General features: G+C 31.3%; 1 protein-coding gene across 1 annotated transcript in view; it reads left to right on the top strand.

Annotated features, from left to right (window-relative positions):
* LOC107445200 (uncharacterized) overlaps positions 1-19,736 on the top strand; it is a 22,798-nt gene extending 3,062 nt beyond the window's left edge. Inside the window, exons 2-3 of the mRNA XM_016059545.4 lie at positions 17,041-17,315; positions 18,487-19,736. Coding sequence (XP_015915031.1) covers positions 17,041-17,315; positions 18,487-19,003 — 792 coding nt within the window. The 3' untranslated portion in view covers positions 19,004-19,736. The remainder of the gene's footprint in view (positions 1-17,040; positions 17,316-18,486) is intronic.
* Positions 19,737-22,525: the final 2,789 nt, after the last annotated feature.

Here is a 22,525-nt window from a genome sequence, read left to right as displayed (position 1 = left end):
GTAGGGACCGAGGGTGTGCGGTATTGGTCCTCGTTAAACTGTGCTACCGTAAAGTGCTCGACTTCGCGCGCTGGTCGTCGGGCTACCGAAGCGGTGGTGCCATCCCCTCCGCAGAGGATCAAAATTGTGATGGCATGTCTTCGGATCATCCTCCGGGATGTTTCCCAGACCCTCGCCAATAGCCCATTGTGCAGCTCTAGTGCGACGTAAATTAACAACAACAACAACAATAAGCTAATATGAAAATAATTGTATTTAAAGTTGATAAAGATTTCAAACTGTTTTGAATTATGCCTTATAAAAATAGATGAAGTAAGCTCTCTCTTACGAGCTGAGCTTTAGCAGCAGTTTAAAATGTATTAATAGGGCGAGAAGGTCAAAAGTAGAAAAAAAACTCCTTTCATATTTAGACAAGTGAGGTATTGTTTCAGATTTTCTTTTTTTATGATGAATAGAGTGTATACAAACCCAAATAGATAGGACTACTTCAGTATACTACTTTTTTAAGATAGCCAGTCCTTTTTAAAGCAGATTCCATTCTTACAGTAAAATTTTAATAAGAAAATCTGATATACAGTAATTTTTGCAGTTAAAATTATCTAAGCACTCTTATTTTATTATGAGCACTATTATTATATTCACTTTATAAAAATTAAGCACTAGATAAGTCTTTTTAAGTAATAAATTTTAAAAATAAATTTTAGTAAATACTTATTATTTTTAATTAATTTATTTACTAATAATCGAAAAAAGTTTGAATTGTAAGGTATAGAATTTTTTTACATCATTTTAAATATAGTTTTTGAGAAATCAAAATAATGAACTAGTTTTTGAGAAATCAAATTTTTTTAAAAAATGTCTTTATTTAAAATTCGATTTCTCAGGAATAATTCGACTGATTTCATACAGTTTTTATATTTAGCCATATAAAATAGCATTCTTTAAAATTATGTAAAAAATTGTGTACTTTGCGATTCAAAATTTTTTTGACTATTATTTTTATGTTTACTAAAAGTTAATTTTTACATTGGATTATCTTTGGATAAACGAACTTTATAACTGTGTGCAAGAAATATTTCGATTTGTATAAAAATTTCTCGAGGTATGATGAGTTACGCAAAAAGCAAAATTAACATTGTAGGGCGCAAAATTTAAATTGTTCTTCTGATAAAATTATGGGGACCATATTTCTCAAATTACGACTGTCCCCTATACTTTCGTTGTCAAAAATCCGTATCCATAGAAAAAAAATTATGTTTTCTCAAAGAAAGTACATTTTTCTGCCTGATTTTGTATCTTAAAATAGCTAATCTTTTATACGCCTGTCTTTACAGAGAGCAAAAAATAAATAAATAAATAAAATGGACCACACTGATCGGACCATCTAATGATCAGATCTTCGTGTTCACGGACTCAAAAACGCGACTTCCTTAAAATTCGATTTCTCTGGAATTATTCGAACGTTTTCGCTCTGATTGAATGTATATTCTATAAAAAATGTATTTTGTTATACAAAATTACATTCTTTAAAGTGACGTAAAAAATTTTACATCTTACCATTCAAAAATTTTTCGATTAGTATTAAATAAAATAATAAAAGTAATAAATATCTACAAAAAGTCCTTTTTTTACATGGAATTACTTTTGAATAAAGGAATTTTATAATCGTATGCAAGCATTTTTCAATTCACTTAAATAATTATCGAGATATGGGGAAAGAAGCAAATGGCAAAATTAACATTAAGGGATCCAAACCTTCTTCTGTTCTCCAAACCAAACTAGTCCCGCAGTAGACTGATCGTTAAGACACGGTTCCCAGCAGATCACCAAAGTCAAGCATCACTGGCTACGGTCAGTGTGTGGGTGGGTGATCACTTGGATCAGCCTGCGTAGGGACCGAGGATATGCGGTATTGGTCCTCGTTAAACTGTGCTACCGTAAAGTGCTCGACTTCGCGCGCAGGTCGTCGGGCTACCGAAATGGGGGTGCCACCCCCTCTGCAGAGGATCAAAATTGTGATGGCATGTCTTCGGATCATCCTCAGGGATGTNTAAATTGTTCTTCTGATAAAATAATGGGGACCATATTTCTCAAATTACGGCTGTCCCCTATACTTTCGTTGTCAAAAATCCGTATCCATAGAAAAAAATTTATGTTTTCTCAAAGAAATTACATTTTTCTGCCTGATTTTGTATCTTAAAATATCTCATCTTTTATACGCCCGTCTTTACAGTGAGCAAAAAATAAATAAATAAATAAAATGGACCACCCTGAATTACTTTTCATCTAATGATCAGATCTTCATGTTCACGGACTCAAAAACGCGACTTCCTTAAAATTCGATTTCTCTGGAATTATTCGAACGATTTCGCTCTGATTGAATGTATATTCTATAAAGAATGTATTTTGTTATACAAAATTACATTCTTTAAAATGACGCAAAAAATTGCCCTTCAAAAGTATTAAATAAAATAATAAAAATAATAAATATCCACAAAAAGTCATTTTTTTACATGGAATTACTTTTGGATAAAGGAATTCTATAATCGCATGTAAAAAATTTTCAATTCACTTAAATAATTATCGAGATGTGGGGAAAGAAGCAAATCGCAAAATTAACATTAAGAGATCCAAACTTTCTTCCGTTCTTCAAACCAAACTAACTGGACCCTATTTCCCAGATTGCGGCTACCACCTATTTTGGGGGTCATAAATCCAAATCCGCTGAAAAAAAGGTTATGTTTGTTCAGGGAAAGTAAACTTTTGAGTCTGGTTTCGTAACTTAAAATATCGTCTGCGCTAATTATTTAGCACTCCCCTCAAACCTTTACGAATGAGTCCTGGAACCTGAAGATCCGATCAAATGATTATGCAAAATGATCCTTTTATTTATATTTTTTTAGCATTGTACAGCAGATAACGTTGATTGCAAAGAATTTGTTGAGCAATCACCGAATTTCGTGCTACAGAAAATAAATTCTCAAGTTTCGGTTTGCTTTCTAATCATTAATTGTAGTTCTTCTGTTGTATATCCACCAACAAGGCAGAGAGATTTTAGTGAAAATTAAATTAGACCACTCATTATCATGCGCATTAGAGAGATATCCCACCACTCATCATGCGCATTAGATTAGTTTCCCAATCACTCGCAGGCTACGGAAAGATGAGTCAAACTTGCTGCAGAGTCTTCGAATAAAATTTGTGAGCTTTAAGCTGGAGATAGATGTATCCGAACAATCAATCAAGCTAAACTAAACCTCATTCAGCCAAAAAAAAAATCAGACTTAAAATGTGCAGTAGAAATTATTTAGAAAAAAAGTAAATTTATCAATGCAGTGAGACATAGAATTCGATTCCATTGAAAATCTTAGTATGTTACTGTAAATATGTGATATATTTGTGTTATTGATCAGAATTTAATTTACCATCAAATCAAACCATCAAGCAAACATAAAAAATATAGATCATGCTATTGTAAAAGTTTTAGTCAACTAAAAAAAAAATATTTAAAAAGGTATGCTTTTTTTCAAGCTTGCATTAATTTTAAGTATTATTTTAAGTATTAAGTACAGTGAAGTGAGACATTGAATTCGATTCCATTGAAAATCTTAGTATGCAACTGTAAATATGTATAAGAACTGCATCAAAAAACTTCATAGTTTTTATGATTAGGAGGTAGGTGAAACTCAACGTGTTACCATCTTCACACGGTGAGTCTAAGTGTTGCTCAGATTAAATATAATGAGCAAAGAGATACGCTGTGAAAAATACGAAAAATCGATAAACTTATGCTTTTTCTAAAACTTTGAGCGATTGTAAAAAAATGAGTTATTGATCAGAGTTTAATTTACTTAAGATAATTAAACCATCAAACAAACATAATATATATTATGCTATTTCAAAAGTTTTAATCAACTAAAAATATATTTAAAAAGGTCTGATTTTTTTTTCAAGCTTGCATTCATTTTTAGTATGATGCACGAACGATAGACATAAACCGGTTTTAAAATTTTTATACCGTTTTTATTCGTCTTAAAATATGCGTTGCACTTGAGTGTTCCAAAATTCATTTTTTTCCAACCCACTCTAATATATACGTAGCAATGTGCACATTGAATCTATCGTGGCTAAAAATCCTCTCATTGGTTGTGGTGTTGAAGTTTGAAGAGAGGGGGGGGGTAACAGCTCAGGCGTTGTTCACGTCGTTAAAAGTTAGAGACTTATAAAGAAAAGGAGGGAGGAGAGAAAATACGTTTTAAATTTAAAAATCGTTTTATCTATCAAAAAATCGTTTTATCTTTATCTGCAAGCGACTTTTGTCGATCGGTGCCAGGAGACTAATTTGGAAAGAGTGGCAATGTTATTTTTTCTTCGAGATTAATTTGGCAAAATCTAAAAGAAAAATTTAATAATAGTGAACGTTAACGTAGTAAAGAAAGGAAATTTACTTTCTAATATGGAAAATAATTAGAGCGATTTTAAGAATATCTAGGTTTTAAAATGTCCGCAAACTAGCGTTGCGTGAAATGTATAGGCGTAAGGGAAAATTAGTGTTATTCTTGAATTAATTACCCCTACAATTTCGAATACTATCCAATTACTTACTTTTACTCGTCCTGATAAAGTCCATTGCCCTTTCTTTAAACAAAATAAAAAGGAGTATTATAAAATATTTCAAAATTAGTAAAATTAGAAATATCTGTTTCAGAAAAAATTTCATCTACGTAAGCTCATTAAAAGACTCCTTTTCAATAGGCCAATATTTAAATTAAATTAGTAAAATTAGTAACATCAGCTGTAAAAAAATTATCAACCAAAGGAATCTCTTTGAAGGACTCATTTTTAATAGGCTAATAATCAAATTAAATTAGTAAAATTAGACACATCAGCTTTAAGTACAGTAGCTTAACAAATAGCTACTGTAGTCGCTACTTTTTTTCGTAGTTTGCAATGTAGTGTGCTACTTTTTTAAAAACAATTAGTGTAGTGAGTAGTGCTATACAAAAATGAGTAGTTCGAGTGACTCCTGGCAACTACTTTTAACGTTAGTTTAGTAAAGAAACACGGCTCTAAAGCAACTAATTTTTCGAATTTGATGGGAGCAAATGATCTCAGTTTCGTCAATGGATGCAATTAAAATGACTCTGTTGCGACAACGGAGCGGTAACAGAAATTACGTATTTAGAATCACGTATAACTAAAAATTACGAAAAAATAGATAATTAGTCACTTTGGTCACACTTTCCCATGTGAATGTATATTCGTGAAACTTACATTCATTATTCGTGAATGTACATTCGTGATTCCCTATTTCATAAGAAGGGATCGTATTTTAGATGCACTCAATTTCTTAGAGGAAAAAAAAGAGAGCATTGAATAATTAAAAATTATCGAATATTTGATAATTTTGATATTCACTGCCGAGAAATGCATAAAAATTTGAAGGTTAAATGAACAAAATTCGAAAAAAATGTTCCGTAATGACAAAATGGTTCATGTAAACATGAATAAATATTTCTTATTTATTCCCTTATATTTAATGTAAGTTCGTGTTCATAAAGTCGTGAAGTACCTACCACAATTCCATAGTAGTTCGTAGATACTACATTTTAAAAAAAGTAGTTTTAGTNCTTCCGAGAAGCTTCTGCAATCGACATACCACCAGCAACTGCTTGCAAACATTGTTACAGCTTTTCTAAAGTGTAATCACGGTAGCTTCTCGTTCCAGGTATTTTTTTTATAACGTCTGACCATTTTTCTGTCGAAAAAAAAACGAATGAAACTTTGCACAAAGTAGTCCCACAGAGCATTTTTTTTTTCATTTTCCGTTTATTTGCTATTAATTTTCAAAATTTTTTAACGCTAACATGATATGGTTGTTTATTAATGTATAAATAAAAAATTTTGCACTTACGACAATTGTTTTATTAACGTCTTTGCATTTCACATCTAAAGTTTCCACGCACACTTTTCGACGTCCGACGTTCCTGGAAAGTTGTTGACATTGGATCAACAAAACACGCTCTGAGATTGTTTTAAAATTCAAAAAAATATTTGCAGTAATAGAGGAGACTTCTATCTTCAAATTCCACACATTTTTAACGCGAAAAGAACATAATACTGAATAGCAGCACTTGAAAAGTACCGAATTCGAATTTGCAGAAAGTAGCCCCACGTGACGGTATTTTGAATCACGTATAACTAAAAATTACGAAAAAATAGATAATTAGTCACTTTGGTCACACTTTCCCATGTGAATGTATATTCGTGAAACTTACATTCATTATTCGTGAATGTGCATTCGTGATTCCCTATTTCATAAGAAGGGATCGTATTTTAGATGCACTCAATTTCTTAGAGGAAAAAAAAGAGAGCATTGAATAATTAAAAATTATCGAATATTTGATAATTTTGATATTCACTGCCGAGAAATGCATAAAAATTTGAAGGTTAAATGAACAAAATTCGAAAAAAATGTTCCGTAATGACAAAATGGTTCATGTAAACATGAATAAATATTTCTTATTTATTCCCTTATATTTAATGTAAGTTCGTGTTCATAAAGTCGTGAAGTACCTACCACAATTCCATAGTAGTTCGTAGATACTACATTTTAAAAAAAGTAGTTTTAGTTAACTACATTTGTAACAAAGTAGTTGTAGTTGTAGTAAACTACAAAAATAATGTAGTTTTTCCGACCACTGGTCTGGAATATGACCTCTATATCATAGCTGTCGATTATCATCCTGAATTAAGTTCTGACAACAAGAATCTTTAAGGATATTAAGTGTTAGTATGGTCAAAATGATTTCTGTTTTCAATTGTAAAATAAATTGTTATATCGCTATCACAACAAAAACTCTTAAACAGAAAGTGTAGAGAATAACTTCCATATTATAACGAATCAATGTAGTTTATGAATTTAATGACAAAATAGCATTGTCGACGCATAATAGTTCCATCGATTCGTATGTTAAATAATTAATTGATGGATTTTTTGATCTGAAAAAAAGCATTAGAATTCGTCTTCAAAAATTTTTATTTTCGGGCAAACTCCCCATTGGAGATAATATTATATGCTTGGGGAAAAAAACGGAAATAACTTCGATAAAAATATTGCTGATCCATCAATACTTGATTATTTTGGCACTTTTAGTTTTTATATGCTTTAGTTAAAGCAGAAATTCAATGAGAAGAATCGGGTTCATATGCTCTGTGGAATTATTATATTTCGAATAATGTTACTTTCTAATGCTTTTTGAAAGGAATTTGTTTTTTCAAATGACGAACGAAGAAGTGGTACATGATTAAACTGAAACTGATACCTGATTAAATTGAAACTGGTCATAACTGAACATGATAAAACTGAACTGAATATGTTTAAATGGAAACTGAACTGAACTGATACATAATGAAACTGAATTTAACTGAACTGATTCATGATTAAATGCTTTTTCTAACTTTAAAGTTTCACTTAAAAGATGATGAACAATTGATACTCGATTTTTTTTTTCACACCAAAAGCATAAAAATCGAAATATTCAAATGTTTTGAAAAGTTCCTTTTTTTTCTCTTGATAAAAGAAAACTATGTCTATTATAAGGATTTGTTTTTCAAAATATTAAGAAAAGTTAAGTTTGCAGAAATATAATTCTATATCATAAATTCTGAATTCGCTTTAAAATATTTGTCGTGCCGACCAAGTGGTCGAGTGGTTAACGCGCCTGACTGCGGACCCGATGGTCGCGGGTACGAATCCTGCTCAGGGCATGGATGTTTCTTTCTCTCCCTCTCTCTGTTCTATGTCCTTTCTCCTTTGTGTATGTGAATGTGATCCGCCCTATAAATGGGTTTGTGGTTGTGTGACGTGGGCGATGCTGCTCCACCGCCGTGGCTTCGCCACAGCTGCCCACTGGGTAACGAGAAGAGTGTAGCAGTTCTGGCATTACTGAGGCCAATGGGTCTGCATCCCAAGTGTCCGCCATTTAAATATATATATATATATATATATATATGTTTGTTAAGACGTTTTTTTTTTTTAAAAATATCTTCTCGTTTATTATTTTTATCTCATTTAAACTAAATTCCTTGTCTTCTAAACTTACTTTATAATGCTACGAGATCAAGTCAATCTATTCGCTAAATAAACTTTTTGAAAGTTTTTCGAGTGCAACATCTTTGTCCTTATTACATGCGAGATGCGCCTGTAATCCAGGAAGATTAGAGCTCAAAAGAAGAGGAAAAAGACGATGCTGAATCACAAGATCCAATAGTAAACATCCGGGATCCTGAAAATCACTCAAACATCACATCGAGCAGCTATGATCTGCGGCGCTATCGACGCCTGCCTGAAAGACTTAAATAAAAACTGTTGTAGAATCTATAATGTCTAAGCTTCAATGCAAATATCTACATTTAGCATTGAACGGGGCCGAATGTAAGGTTCGCGTAAGTTTAATTTTATAACAGTTCAGAATAGTGTAACAGTCAAATAAAAAAAGGGGGCAACAGATTATGTTTAAGGGAAAAGAACGCTTCGATTTAAAATATTTAACGTTGCTTATTATTGTTTATTAAAATATTTTTTTAAAAATATCTTCTCAGATCTTAATTTTATTTCATTTAAACTAAATTCCTTGTCTTGTACCTATTACTAGTTATGAACAAGGGGGAGAGGGGAAACAATAAATGTGACTTAATCCATTTTGGTCAAAATAAGCATTTAAAAACAGCACTATATATATTTCCATATCGAATACCAATAAATGGCGTATCCGATGATAAATTTAAGTAACCAATATATGGTGAGAAATCAAAATATTCGAAATTAGAAATTGCTTTTCTTGCTTTCATAACAAGTCCTAAAGGGTCCACCAAAAAAAGAAGGGATTCTATTTCTTCTGTATTAACCTACGGAGAGAAATTATTATTTGATAGCAATAACCTTAAGCAACTAATTCTTATTTTAGAATATATTTTGATTTATTGAAATATGTTCTATGGAAAATAATTGTTGTTGTAAGATTTTTTGAAACTTTTTCAAGGCCAAGAAAATAAAGAATAACGAAATCTAACAGTTTATCTTCTTAATAACGATGAATTTTATAACCGCTTAACTATTATAGTAACTTTTTTGTAACATTTAAGAGGATTCGTAAAATTCTTGAAAAAATGAAAGAAAAGATAAACTTCTGATTAAGGCAGATAAATTTCCTCGCTTTAACTAGTATTTAAATTTTAAAACGGCATTAAAAAAAAATTCAAAATTGAATCATTTTCTATGAATATATATAGCTGTAATGCATTGTTATGCAATTTCATAATTGCATTTAATTGCCCTTATTCCTAAAATTCAAATGCGGAATAAGTTTATTTTGACTTTCTCATTTTTTCTTGAACTCCTCTAAATTATTATAAACTACTATAATAACTTAGAAAAATTTACAAATATTTATAACAACAAAAACTCAAAATTTGTTGTCTAGATTCTGTAAAACTCATTTTATCGAATAAACTAAAATAAAAAGCATAATAATTATTAATTAGTTGTTTTCTATTAGATCTGTGGAATCATTAGTAAAAATGTTCGACTTCGACTTATCTTATAAGACATTTATTACGATTATCCTTATGACTTAACCGAAGAAAAGTTTTCATTGGACATATTTTAAGATCGAAATTCAATTCATTTGCATTAACATCTGTCTTGCTCGGAAAACTAAATCCTTATAATGAAATATTTAAGCTAGCACATTTTTCTTTTTCGAAAAATTGAAACTACTCAGACATTAAATGCCAGTCTATGTGTAGAAAAAAAACCTATGAAAAATATAGTAGGTCAATTTTGTGCAAACCAAGTTCTTCCTGTAATTAGTTCATCTCATTTTTAAAAAAGTTGCGTGTTCGCTTCACAATGGAGCAAGGTACCTGAGCCAAACATAGCCTTAGCCAATTCATCGTGTCCGTCAAATCATCAGTCATTGAAGTAGATAAATTACATAAAAAAGATACAAGTTTCATAGAGAAGAGGATGTCTATGTAGTTACTGCTTACATTTTGAAGCTAAATGTAATGATGAATGTTGTATTTGTTGTCGTAGGTCATTAAGGCAAGAGATTGTTCCTGTTCCATCTATGGCCAAGATGGTCACACCCATTTATAGGGGGCACCCATTTATACATCCATTCATGAACCGCGATGGCTCAAGGGATAGAGCGTCCGCTTTCCATTGAGGTGAACGGGGTTCGAATCCCAGCGATGGCTGGTGGATACGAATTCCACATCCGGCTTGCACCGACCACAGAGCTAACGTAAAATATCCTCAGTAGTAGACGGATCATGGATTAGAGTACACTTTCCATCAGGCGAACCATGGGAGGTTCTAATGGTCTTCCTCTACATGTCTTCAGCCAGCTGAATTCGAACTCCCGTTCTCATGTACGTGAATCCAGCTCCCTGCCAACCAAGCTGTCTAAGCGCCCTGCCAACCTACTTCTAAACGCAAACGCAACTTCAGAGAGATATGGGTTAACAAAGCGGAAAAAAAGAGCACCAGAAAAAAAAGATCCAGAAAATCCCTTCTTACGATATATCATTAATAAATTAGATTCATTTTGTTTAAGTATAGAATTTATTTGTAATAGTTTTGCATGCTTTAATAAATAATTTCAATTAAGTCTTACGCAATGTCAAATTTATAAGAGATCAATCTTTTAACACATTTTAAATACCAAATAATAATTACCCGTGGAATTTTACTTCTTTTATTGTATTTACAAAATGAGTATTTCTGAAATGCTATTATTACTTCACCTTTCATTTAATATTAATTTATAAAGTGTAGTTTTTAAAATAAAAATCAAATTCGACTTAAACAATAAAAAAAAAATTCTAAAAATATATTTCAAACGCACTTATTGTTAAAATAGAATTTTTTTTTCTTTCTTTCTCCTTTAGCTCTTTTTTTTTTTTTTTTTTTTTTTCGCTTAGATTGAATTATGCTTACAGGTAAATTACTAATTAATACTTTATTAGACCTTAACATTAATCAAAATAAAAAAAATAGGATTATTGTTAAGATTTAAGATTATTAATAAATATTGAGATTATTTTTATAATGGAATGTCTTTTTAGACAAAATTTGTTTCATTTTTGTTCTTTTTTAAAGCAGCAATAGTTCAAATTATAAATTTTATTACTCATACACGCTTACCTTCTTACTTACTATATATCTGAAACCTAATAATGACTCGTATTTCGATCACAAGGTCATGTCATGATCATTAATCAGTCATTAAATTCATATGTCCTTAAACACTCGTAAATTTTTAAAATTCCTCTCATCAAAACTTAGTGATTCTGTTTTATATGGTATTACATGGATATTTTTATGTTTTTTTCCGGGGATTATTTCGGTGCTTTTTTTTCCATGTGCTTTTTTCCAGTGATTTTTTCAGATATTATTTTCCCAGTTGCTTTTTACCGAGGAATTTTTGCTGTGATTTGGTTAAAGTAGAATCCTTTTATGGGAAGAGGACCCTCTAAAGTACAAAGACAACTTCACAGAAAATGATCCGTTATTTTGTCATCTTCGATAACTCTATCAAAAACCTATTTTCATTTTTTAATGCAAAGTATTTAAAGAAGGATATAAGCCTTGGAAAAATAGGACTGTACCATATTATAACATAATAGAACCTAAATTTCAACCTTGTTAATCACAACCTTGTTAATAGATAAGAAAATTGCTATCATATGATTCTCCTTTGATTAAAACAAAAAGAGTAGAATCCCTTTTCTTTATAAAAAATTATCAAATGTTCATTAAAAGGATTTTTGTGTAATCTGTAAAATAACACGTACGACATGAAGTATCTTCCTTTTTCTACTCTTATCAAATATAAATTGTAATAAAAAGAGCTTTCAACCTTGACATTTCAATTTCCTGTGTTCTTTAATAATAAATAGTTCAATCGAGTACTTAAAACATTCAAATCTCATTAATTTATTTTGAGAATTATTATAATACATTTATGTAAATAATAATCATCCTGGCATTTTTTTTAACTATAAGACCTAGCTATTAAGAAACCGAAACACGGCGATTTGTTCTGATCTACGGCCTGCTTAGGAAATCGCTATCCTAGACTCTACATAGATTAAAGAGGAGAAAATAGAATCTCTTTTCTACCTGAAGACCCTTAAAATGCCAAACTTCAATAAAAATGCCCCATTATTTTGTTTTCTCGTTGGCCTATGTTTTATTATACAAAGAATTTTTCTTCTCACAAGATTCTAACTCCTCTAACAAAGAACTTTCAACGCTAAAATTGTAATTTCTTGTACTCTTTTATCATTAAATTATTTTATCATTAAATTATTTTATTGTAAAGAATTTAAGGAAGAATATATATCTTTGGACCATAGGAGCTTGCCATACAATAGCACAATAAGACCTAACATTTAACTAATGTATTCATGCATTCCAGCGAATTTTTCAGGGCCGCCAGTCTTGTTAATAAATAAGGAACTTGTTGACATGTGATTATCCATGGATTATAATAGAAAGAGTAAAATCCTTTATCTATATTAAAAAAGGGCCAATACATGTTCATTAAAATAGTCGATTATTTTTGTGTTTTCTGTAAATCCATACCTGTGATGCAAAGTATATTCATTTTTCTACATTAGTGAGATATAAATTGTCATGAAAAACTTTAAAAATTGATACTGCAAATTCCCTTGTTCTTTAAAAATAGTTTAATCAAGTATTGAAAACATTCAAATCTAATAAATATAATCTGAGAATAATTATAATGCATTTACCTAAAAAAAATCCTCCTGGCATTTTTTAACAATAAGATCTAGCTTTTTAAAATCAGAACATAGCAATTCGTTCTAATCTGCTTAGGAAATTGCTATCAAAGACTCTACATAGACTAATATGGAGGAAATAGAATCCCTCTTCTATCTGTAGAAAACCCCCTTTAAAATGCTTAGACAACTTCAATAAAAAAAGTACTCTATTATTTTGTTATCTTAAAGGTCCATATCTTATTATACAAAGAATTTTTTTTCTTCTAACAAGATTCAAATTCCTCTAAGAAATAACTTTCTACCCTAAAATTGTAATTTCTTGTGTTCTTTTACTCATTTTATTCTTTTAATTCAAAACATTTAAAGAATAAAATACATCTTTGGCAAAAGGATCTTACCATACAGTTACACAATAGGACTTATTATTCAACTAATGCATTCCAGCTAATTTTTCAGAACCTACAGTCTTGTTAATAGAATATAGTTATCATATGATTCTCCATGGATTATAATGTATGGAGAATCATCTTTCTTTATTAAAAAGGGCGAAAACATGTTCATTAAAATTATCCATTTTTTTGTGTTATCTGTAAGTTCATTACTAAGCGATACAAAGCATTTTCATTTTTCTACTCTATTAAGATATAAATTGAGCCAAAAAGAGCTTTCGACCTTGACATTGCAATTTCCCGTGTTCGTTAATTATAGTTCTATCAAGCATTCAAAACATTCATCATATCTAATAAATCAATTTTTAAAGTTATTATAATACATTTATATAAATAATAACCATCATGGTTAACAATAAAATCTAGCTTTTAAAAACCCGGAAAAGAGCAATTCGTTCTGATCTACGGCCCTCAAAGAAAATGCAATTCCAGACTAAGTATAACATGGAGGAAATAGAATCCCTTTTCTGTCAAAAGAAGACTCTTTAAAGTGCCAAGACAACTTCAATAAAAAATGCTCCATTATTGTGTTATCTCTAAGTCCATATCTTGTAACACCTTTCTAACTCTCTCTAATAAGATACGAATTGCCCTAAAAAAGAACTTTCAACCTAGACATTGAAAAGAAAATCGTTTGACCTCGTTGTAAGAAACAAAACAGTATCGAAAGAAAGAACGGACAAAAAAAGAATTTTGTGGTTTGTTTAAGTCATTAGGTACGCTCGGTCGAACACCTCCCCAATCGCCGACGATTTTCTCAAAGTGACTCTCTAACGACTTAAAACGCCCCAAAATTTGCTCTTTTTTAAAAAAGAATATATTCCTCGTTATATTTGTTGTGCGTGCGTCTTGACAAAATGATTTTATCTGATATCTAAAGTAGGACACACTTCTAGATTTGATTTAAATTGTAAAATCTTTAAGAGATTTTATAACTTTGTTTTTAGTTAAAACTTGTTCTAAAATGAACTCTTGGAGAGGAAATTTTGAATGAGGACTAACAAAGTACTTTTCTTCAAAAAGAGTAATCCGCATTTTAACGTATAGTGGAAGAAAAAAAATATTCCTGAAATTTTTATATGAAGGAAGAACATTTTTATGCATTTTTAATAAACCAAGTTGAGTAAAAGAGTTCCTTATAAAACAAACGATAAGCCTCATTATCAATGTTTTATATCGTTGGGAAAAAAATTTTTAAAATTAAGTTGACCCTTTTCTTTGAGGAATTATCTCACCATCGTCTGACGAATTTTGAATGAGGGCTTTCGAAGGGCTCTTCTTCAAGAAGAGTAATCCACACTTTATTTAACGTATTGTGGAAAACAATTATGAAATTTTCGTTTGAAGGAAGAAATTAATTTTTACGCATTTTTTTTTATCCATCAAGTTGAGTTAAATTCTTTATAAAAAAAAACAATAAGCCTCATTGTCACTGTTTTATATCCTTGAAAAAAAAAATTTAAAATTAAGTTGACCCTTTTTTTTGAGGAATTATTTCACCATCATTTAACACTGTGTTCCCCCAATCTATTTATCAAAGCTGCCGGTTAAAGTTTAATAATTATATCGCGGGCCACTGGAGGAGGGGGTATATATTTTAGATTGTTTGGATTTAATTATTTTAATTTAATCATATTTAATTATGTCCTTAAAATAAAATACAATTACATACATGATATTGGTGCAGCTTTAGGTCACGTCCTTCAGCTCCCGGTTAACCTCTAGTTCATGGAAAGCCGTACAAACCAGAGGGAAAAACAAAACAGTAAATAAAATGAAAATACTTTAATGTTCCTAGGAGTACAAGGTACCATTTGATCCACTGACTGGAACCAGTCCGTAGCCCACGAAGGTTGGAGACTATTGGTCTAACACAATTGTTCACGTAATAATAAAATAGAAAAAAATATTTTTGACAATAATACACTCTATAACAAAAAAATCGACGCACCAAGAAGCAATCATCCGATTGCTTTGAAATTTCGTATGCATGAAAGCTTTGAACAGATATGCAAATGGGGGGATATGCTGGGGACGTATAGTCTTTAGCGACAAATCCCGCTTCCAACTGTGTCCTGACGATCATCGAAGACGTATTTGGAGACGCACAGGGCAGAGGGGGGATCCTGCCTTCACTATTGCACGCCACACCGGCCCTCAACAAGGCATTATGATCTGGGGTGTCATTTCCTTTGACAGCTGGACCCCTTTGGTCGTCATACACTTACTGCACAGCGGTACGTCGACGACATCCTAAGACCTGTTTTGCTACCGTTCCTTTTGCAGCGCCCTGGGCTGGTTTTTCAGCAGGACAATTCCAGACCACATACGGCATGCTTTGCTATGAACTGTCTGCAAGCTTGCCAAACTCTTCCTTGGCCTGCCAGATCACCAGATCTTTCTCCCATCGAGCATGTCTGGGATATGATGGGAAGGCGATTGCATCTGGCACGGAATGTTGATGACCTCGTCCGACAATTGGATCGAATTTGGCAGGAAATACTGCAAGAGACCATCCGGGAGCTTTTTCGGTCTATGCCACGCCGTGTGGCAGCTTGTATCCAGGCTAGAGGCGGGTCAACACCTTATTGAACTTGTTACTGTAGCTGTGCAATAAATTATTCAATTTTTCTGAAATTTTGATCATTTTGTATTCTGTACATTGTCTTCCCATCCACCAATTTTCGCTTCAATCGGACAACTCCTTCTTGGTGCTTCGATTTTTTTTTGTTATAGAGTGTATAATATTTTGACAATACTGTACCATTTAGCCGTTGCCCATACAAAAAGTACTTTGATTTCAATTTTAACTATTTTCAAGAAATATCCGTGATATCAAAGTTCAGTATGTATTGAATTTTAATAAAAATTTAAAGTCTATCTGGCGTTCACTAAACCGCACAAACCACCATATATGTGAGTTCGGGACATTTCAGCACAGTATAGGCAGCAGAAGTATTAAAATTATTTCCATCTCTTTCGAGAGATAAGATAAAAAAAACTTATTCCATCACGTGCTGTTCTCCTATCTCAAGCATTCGAGCCATAACTTGAGTATCATTACATATATATGCTATTTTATTTTATATTTTATAACCGTCGTTGAACAGCTGACCCAATTTTTTAGGTTTACGACTAGTAATATTCAACTCCGTAGCTTTGTAATTTTGAACCCAATTCAGAACACAAAAGAACACCTACCTGGGCAAGGTATTGAGAGAAATTTGGCTTCGTGGAGGACTTTTGAGGCAACTCCCCGCATTTGCGTAACATGGAGAAGAAAACCACGAATACCTCCCATGATTAGCTTTACGGCAAGGGGACTCTGACCTATGATCCGTCTACCACTAAGGATACTGTATGTCAGCACTGTGGTCGGCGCAAGCTGGATTCGGAATTCGTATCCTGCAGCTAACCCTGGGATTCGAATCCGGTTTATCTCATTGGAAGGCAAACGCTATATTCTCTGAGCCATCATGGCTCTACTTGGCCTTATTATTCGCAACAAAGCTAAGCATTCCCGCAACAGCCCGTTGTGAATCAGGAGAATCATCGAAGTTAAAGCTAGATAATTCCGCGTAGGCCTAGTTATGGCTGTATCGTTAACATTACGACGGACACGCAGTTACCCATTGATCTCTAACTGTATGAACCTCAAACAAAGAATATCAAAATGACACCATAGAATAAAACCTTTTTTATTAAATAAAACTGAAAAAGTATCTCATTTGCCAAAAAGTGTATACTAAATCATTTTTAATTATTTTGATTTCAGATGACGAAATTAATAGCTCTCCTTTTGATTTCAATACTACTTTTGCTTGGATATTGTGAAGCTGGCCGTCACCATAACAACAACAAGCTGATAGAGTTGCTCACGGCCGGTATTGTAGCCAAAGTCTTACAGAAGCAAGAGGGTGGCCATCACGGGGGCCATGAGTATGTTCCTGTACCCATTCACGTACCAGTACATCATCACGGACACCACCATCATGGATCAGAATCTCAGAGGCATAGTCATCACGTGACTGAGAAGATCATACCCATACCGTAAGTTAATTAATTTTTGAAAGAATTTTTCCCTGCTAAAGAATTGTCTATTTTATGTTGTTTTTAATAAATGAACAACAAAATAACAAGGTAAAAATCTTTTTAATGCAAGAAACTAACTTAGTTAAAAATTAAAAAATAAATAAAAGAAGAAAAAAAAGAGTGAGAGAAACTTTGAAAAAGATTGCGTACTGTAATTATGAAATCCCAATTTTTTCATTTTGTTCATTTATTTAAAATTAAGTTTTTATAAAAATTTTAATTCAAATTTTAATACCATTATAAACTTTAAGCTTTACTTTTCGTATAGCTTACTATATATGTAATTATTTTAATTAGAATTAAATACTTAGTTCTAGACATAAGATTTATGTTTCAACAGTTTTTTGCTTTGTTAAAGACACCTTTATTTGTTTTTAGTAACGTTATTTGCAGCAATCATCATCATTTGCACTTGTATTTATTCAATCCTTATTATTTTTACATGAACTACGTAAGTTTTGTTTTTACACAAATGCTTGATTTTTCTAACTAATTGTCTATAACCATCTATAAAACAGAAAGTTTAATGGCATTGTTAGGTTCGCAAAAATATAATTTTTTCCAACCAAATAGTTTTAGTCAACCAATTAGTATAAATAAATAGTTATACTTACGAAAAATTCAGATTTTTCTTTCGATTTTTAGAACTAGAATGTTTCATAGTTCTTAGTATTACTTAATATTTACAATTTTATGTTTGATGTCTTTGTTGACGTAGATGCTTGATCGTATTTTTTGTTTTAAATGTAATTATTTTTATAAATAACTAAAAATTTCAAAAGGCATTTTCTTTTCAAATTCCTGAAAAACAAAGCTTAACTGAAATTGAATTTTTTAAAAAGTAACACATCAAACTCCAAGTTACACACCGGTCCTCAGCAACTTATACTATGCCTAGGCACTCTATAGAACGTCGATTTTTCTGATATTGACGGTAACATATATATCTAATTTTCTCGTTTATATTCAACAAAATATACTCAAATCATCTCGAAATAATATCACACATATGGTAGAAGAACAACAAAACAATGACAACCAATTTTCTTTAATAAAAATGCTCGCAAATTTTTTCGTATAAACTTTACTGCGTTTTCTTTAAAATGTTGCTAACATATTTACATTTCAGAATACCTCATCACACAACTCGTATTATACACATCAATGCGGGTTCTGGTTCATCTCTAGGCGGTGACTCCGAAAGTCACAATGGTGGAATCAGTAACTTTGACTCTGGTGGAAGTTACAGCAACGGTCAAAGTCAATATGACAGTCATGATCATGATGATTCCCGCGGACATCATTCAGGATCCTCATCGGCTATACAACAAATTTTCTTCCAAGACTCTGGTGTATATAGCCCAGCATCGCCTCAAGCAGCCTCACCCTATCAGCACCCAGGTTACATGGCCTATAGACGCCCTGCACCAATGGGTATGATGCCTGCAGCGGCCCATCCAGCGTATTTCGTAAAAGGCAGATATCCATACGTCGCAGTACGACAACGAATGCCTGTTGCTATGGCAGCACCCACTCAGTACGGTCCTCCTATTTATGCGATACCATATAGGCGGCTTCCTGCTGCCGCTAGCTATATGAATCCTATGGTGATTCGAAGGCCTCCTACAGCCTGGTATGGTAGGTAGCTGGAGAAAAAAAACATAATTTAAAAATGCTCATAGTAAAAACACGAACAATTGTGAACAATCACCATATAAGTGGTCTTTGATATTGAAGAACTTGAAATATATGAAGATGTGTACTTACACTGTACGCATGTACTTTAAGGTGTGATACGTGAACTTAAAAATCTAAGTGCCTTTAAATCAGTAAGTGTATAGGTTCTCCTGGTGTTTTATGTCTGTAATGATTCTATAGTATCTTTTTTCCTTTATTCGTTACCATCAATGTTAAAGATTTGTGTCATATTCCGCATTGCACGTAAAATATATCACTTAAAAATAAGTTATTTTAACTGTAGAATAGCCAGATAATGTGGTGTATTAGTGAAACAGTGTTGAATAATCAGTAGATGCTTAGATGAACGGAATTTTTAGACTTTCAAGACAAGTTGTTATGCTGAATTTGTCTCACTAAAAGGCAGAAATGTGGGTACAATTGAACTTTGCATATACATTTTTTAAATATTTTAAAACATTGTATTACATATTTTTAATGAAAAATTTATTAGTTTCACACCATATGATCTTCTTGTCCAGCGCAAGCCCATGTAGAAATCTATAAATAAAGAAGCTACTAGGATCGCAATGCATATTTGAAGTGCTTTAATAATTATATTTTTCCACCAAAAATTCAACAAAACATAAAGTGAATTTTTTTAAAAAAATCGTTCAGAAAACTAACCGCCAAAAAATAAAACACTATTTATTCGTACAACCTTTTTTATTTATATGTTTATATGTAACAATAATAATTTATTAATAATTATTATTTTTACTAGAAAATCGTCTAGCCAATTAGATCAATTGGTTAGACGATTTCCGTGTAAAAACAATACCCAGACAATGTGTTAATAGTTGAAAAAATAAATTGTGCAAAATTAACAGACAACTTCCATTTTTGCAAATTTATTAATTGAATTCTAATTATTTTCAATTACAGGATTTTAATGATATAATTAATTGTAAAATGGATATTATGTTAAGCTAAGACAATTCAAAGCAGTTTTTGCAATTTAACATGAAAAAAAAAATTTATTAAAAAATTTTTTCACTGTCATAGTACATTGAATATATTTTAATATATTATAAAGCATACAGATATATTCTAAATTCCTAAAGTTTCCTTTATTTCTAATGACCCAAAAGTTTGATTAAACAATTTTGAAAAATAATTTATGTAACTTTGAAAGTTTGTGTAATTCTGTAAAATAATTTATACAGTTTTGGTATCTGTTCTGTACATAAATCATCTTGTTATTTGTCCAATTTTTTCTGTTTAATAAATGCATGTATCTTAACAGTTATAAGAAGTCAAATAAAGTGCTCCATTATGTAAAGCCATTTATTTCTTATCAGATATACAAAATGGTTTCTTGAAGAAAACATGATATTTTCGCAATTTCGACTTTGACCTTTTTCTATACGAAGCGTATGCATTTAAAATAGAATCCATTTATGGAACACAATGCATCTTAACAATCATTTTCCTCACATCGAATATTATGGAAAACGCATGACTGAAGTTTTGGGTTGACTTGGGCTAGCCTTAGGCGCTAATCCCCGGTTCAAATAAATAAGAAGAAAAAAAGGCTAATATGATTTTAATGCAATAGAAATCCTCTAATTTGTAAAAAGTTGCGTGGATTAAAATTCCGAATTCTTTGGGAGAATCGGATTAAAATATCGTATTCTTTTGATGAAATCATCACCGCTAGCGAAATTAAATGTATTTCATAACATTTAAAGTTTGTATTTGGTTTTATTGAATATATAATTCGAGAAGTTCAGCCTTTAAAAAGACGGTCTAATTTTTTTGAAAAATAATATGCCATTACTTGTTTAAATTATTTTGGAATGCCGGATTTTGATTTTGAGCGCTCGATTTTGCCTCAAGCCATCCAGACGTGGTGATAATTTGCATCCTTGATTGTGCTGTTAAGCAAATTTATCTCTCTTTTAGACTCTTTCAACTTGTTTCTACCTTAAGGTTATTTTTTACAAAAGAGGTAAAATTTTTACCTCTGGCTGTAGAAGCAATAATGTGTCATTTTACTACTTTTTTTATTAACTGTCTTGCATGGGGGTGAGATCTTGCAATCGAAGTTTCAACCTCTATTCGGTTATCTAGAGGAGTGGTAGTTAATCTTTTGATCCTCACCATGGATCACAAAGCAGAAAATATTTAATTTCATAAGCCACTGCACCATTGGGGGGGGGTGGAGGAGTTCATAAGTTTTTTAACCGATTAAAGTGGATTTTTAAATTTTTCCCTAAAAAGCCGTATGATATGTTCCAGTGATTTCTTTTTCACCTGTGCAAATTTAAAATATCTTGAAATTGGCTTTCAGATGAACACATTGTATATAATCAAAAAAAAAATTTTTAGCATGGTCGAAGCAGATCATTCGTGGACCGTTATTTCGTGTCGGAAGATCAGAATATTCAAATCTCGAATAAAATCTATCACTCAGTCCTGTTTTCAGTATACCGGTAAAACGATTTTTTTTTATGCAAGGATTTTTATTTGAATAAGAAATCAACATAAAAAAGAAAGAAAAAACTTTATTGGGAAGATGCTTTTTACTCGGGATATTAACTAAACTTTGGTGGTGATTACTCTCGCAGCCGGACTCGACTGTTGTACGGGTGGAGACGGCGAAAGAAAATTCTACGTATGCTTTTAATCCTTTTCATTTCATTTTCACAAGTAAACTGATGATGGATATTTAATCTATTTGACACTATTTTTTGGTAATCAGTCACTCAATCAGTATTTAAAGCGTTGTGGAATTTTAGATTCTCTATTAATTTTATTCTCACAAAATTATGCCAATGCAATTCTACAATCGACAGTTTTTGAAAAAGATTTACATAGTAAAGCAGTTATTAGTTTTTTTTTTATAAACATCTTTATTTTTATGCAATGAACGTTAAAGGAAATTTTTGAGCGTCATCGAAATCACTTTCCATCAATTTAAACTGCAATAAAATTTGATTTAAAAAATCTAAAAGCTGAGAAACTGTAGTTCTAAAGTACTGATATATATATATATATATATTATAATAATTTGAATAATTATTTGTGCAAAGGCATTAATAAAGATCGGAAATTAATAGATAATACAATCAAGTTCATAATAAATACTACGAATAATTATTTTCATGAAAAAGATTTTTATTTTTAATTCTCATCGGAAAATTTAACAAATTTACGGTTGCATGGCTTTAAAAAAATGTGTCATTGATGTGCATTTTTAATTATTACGATTTTAAAACAATAATAGTAAACTTATAAAATTCAAAGGATTTTAGTTTCGAACTCCTTCTGTTAAATCATATTTTTAAATATAAAAAAATGCTAATATAAGCATCTATACTTCAGTTATAATAGAACCAGACGCTTCAAACTAATAACTATGGTTGGATAAGTAAATATCCTTCCTTCGGTTTTAATTAATCTAAGTTCTGAAAACCAAAACTAAACAA

This window comes from Parasteatoda tepidariorum, chromosome 2 (assembly GCF_043381705.1).
Source record: "Parasteatoda tepidariorum isolate YZ-2023 chromosome 2, CAS_Ptep_4.0, whole genome shotgun sequence".
Lineage (NCBI taxonomy): Eukaryota > Metazoa > Arthropoda > Arachnida > Araneae > Theridiidae > Parasteatoda > Parasteatoda tepidariorum.
The sequence above is the reverse complement of the archived record's forward strand: the minus strand, read 5'-3'. Positions and strand labels throughout refer to the sequence as shown.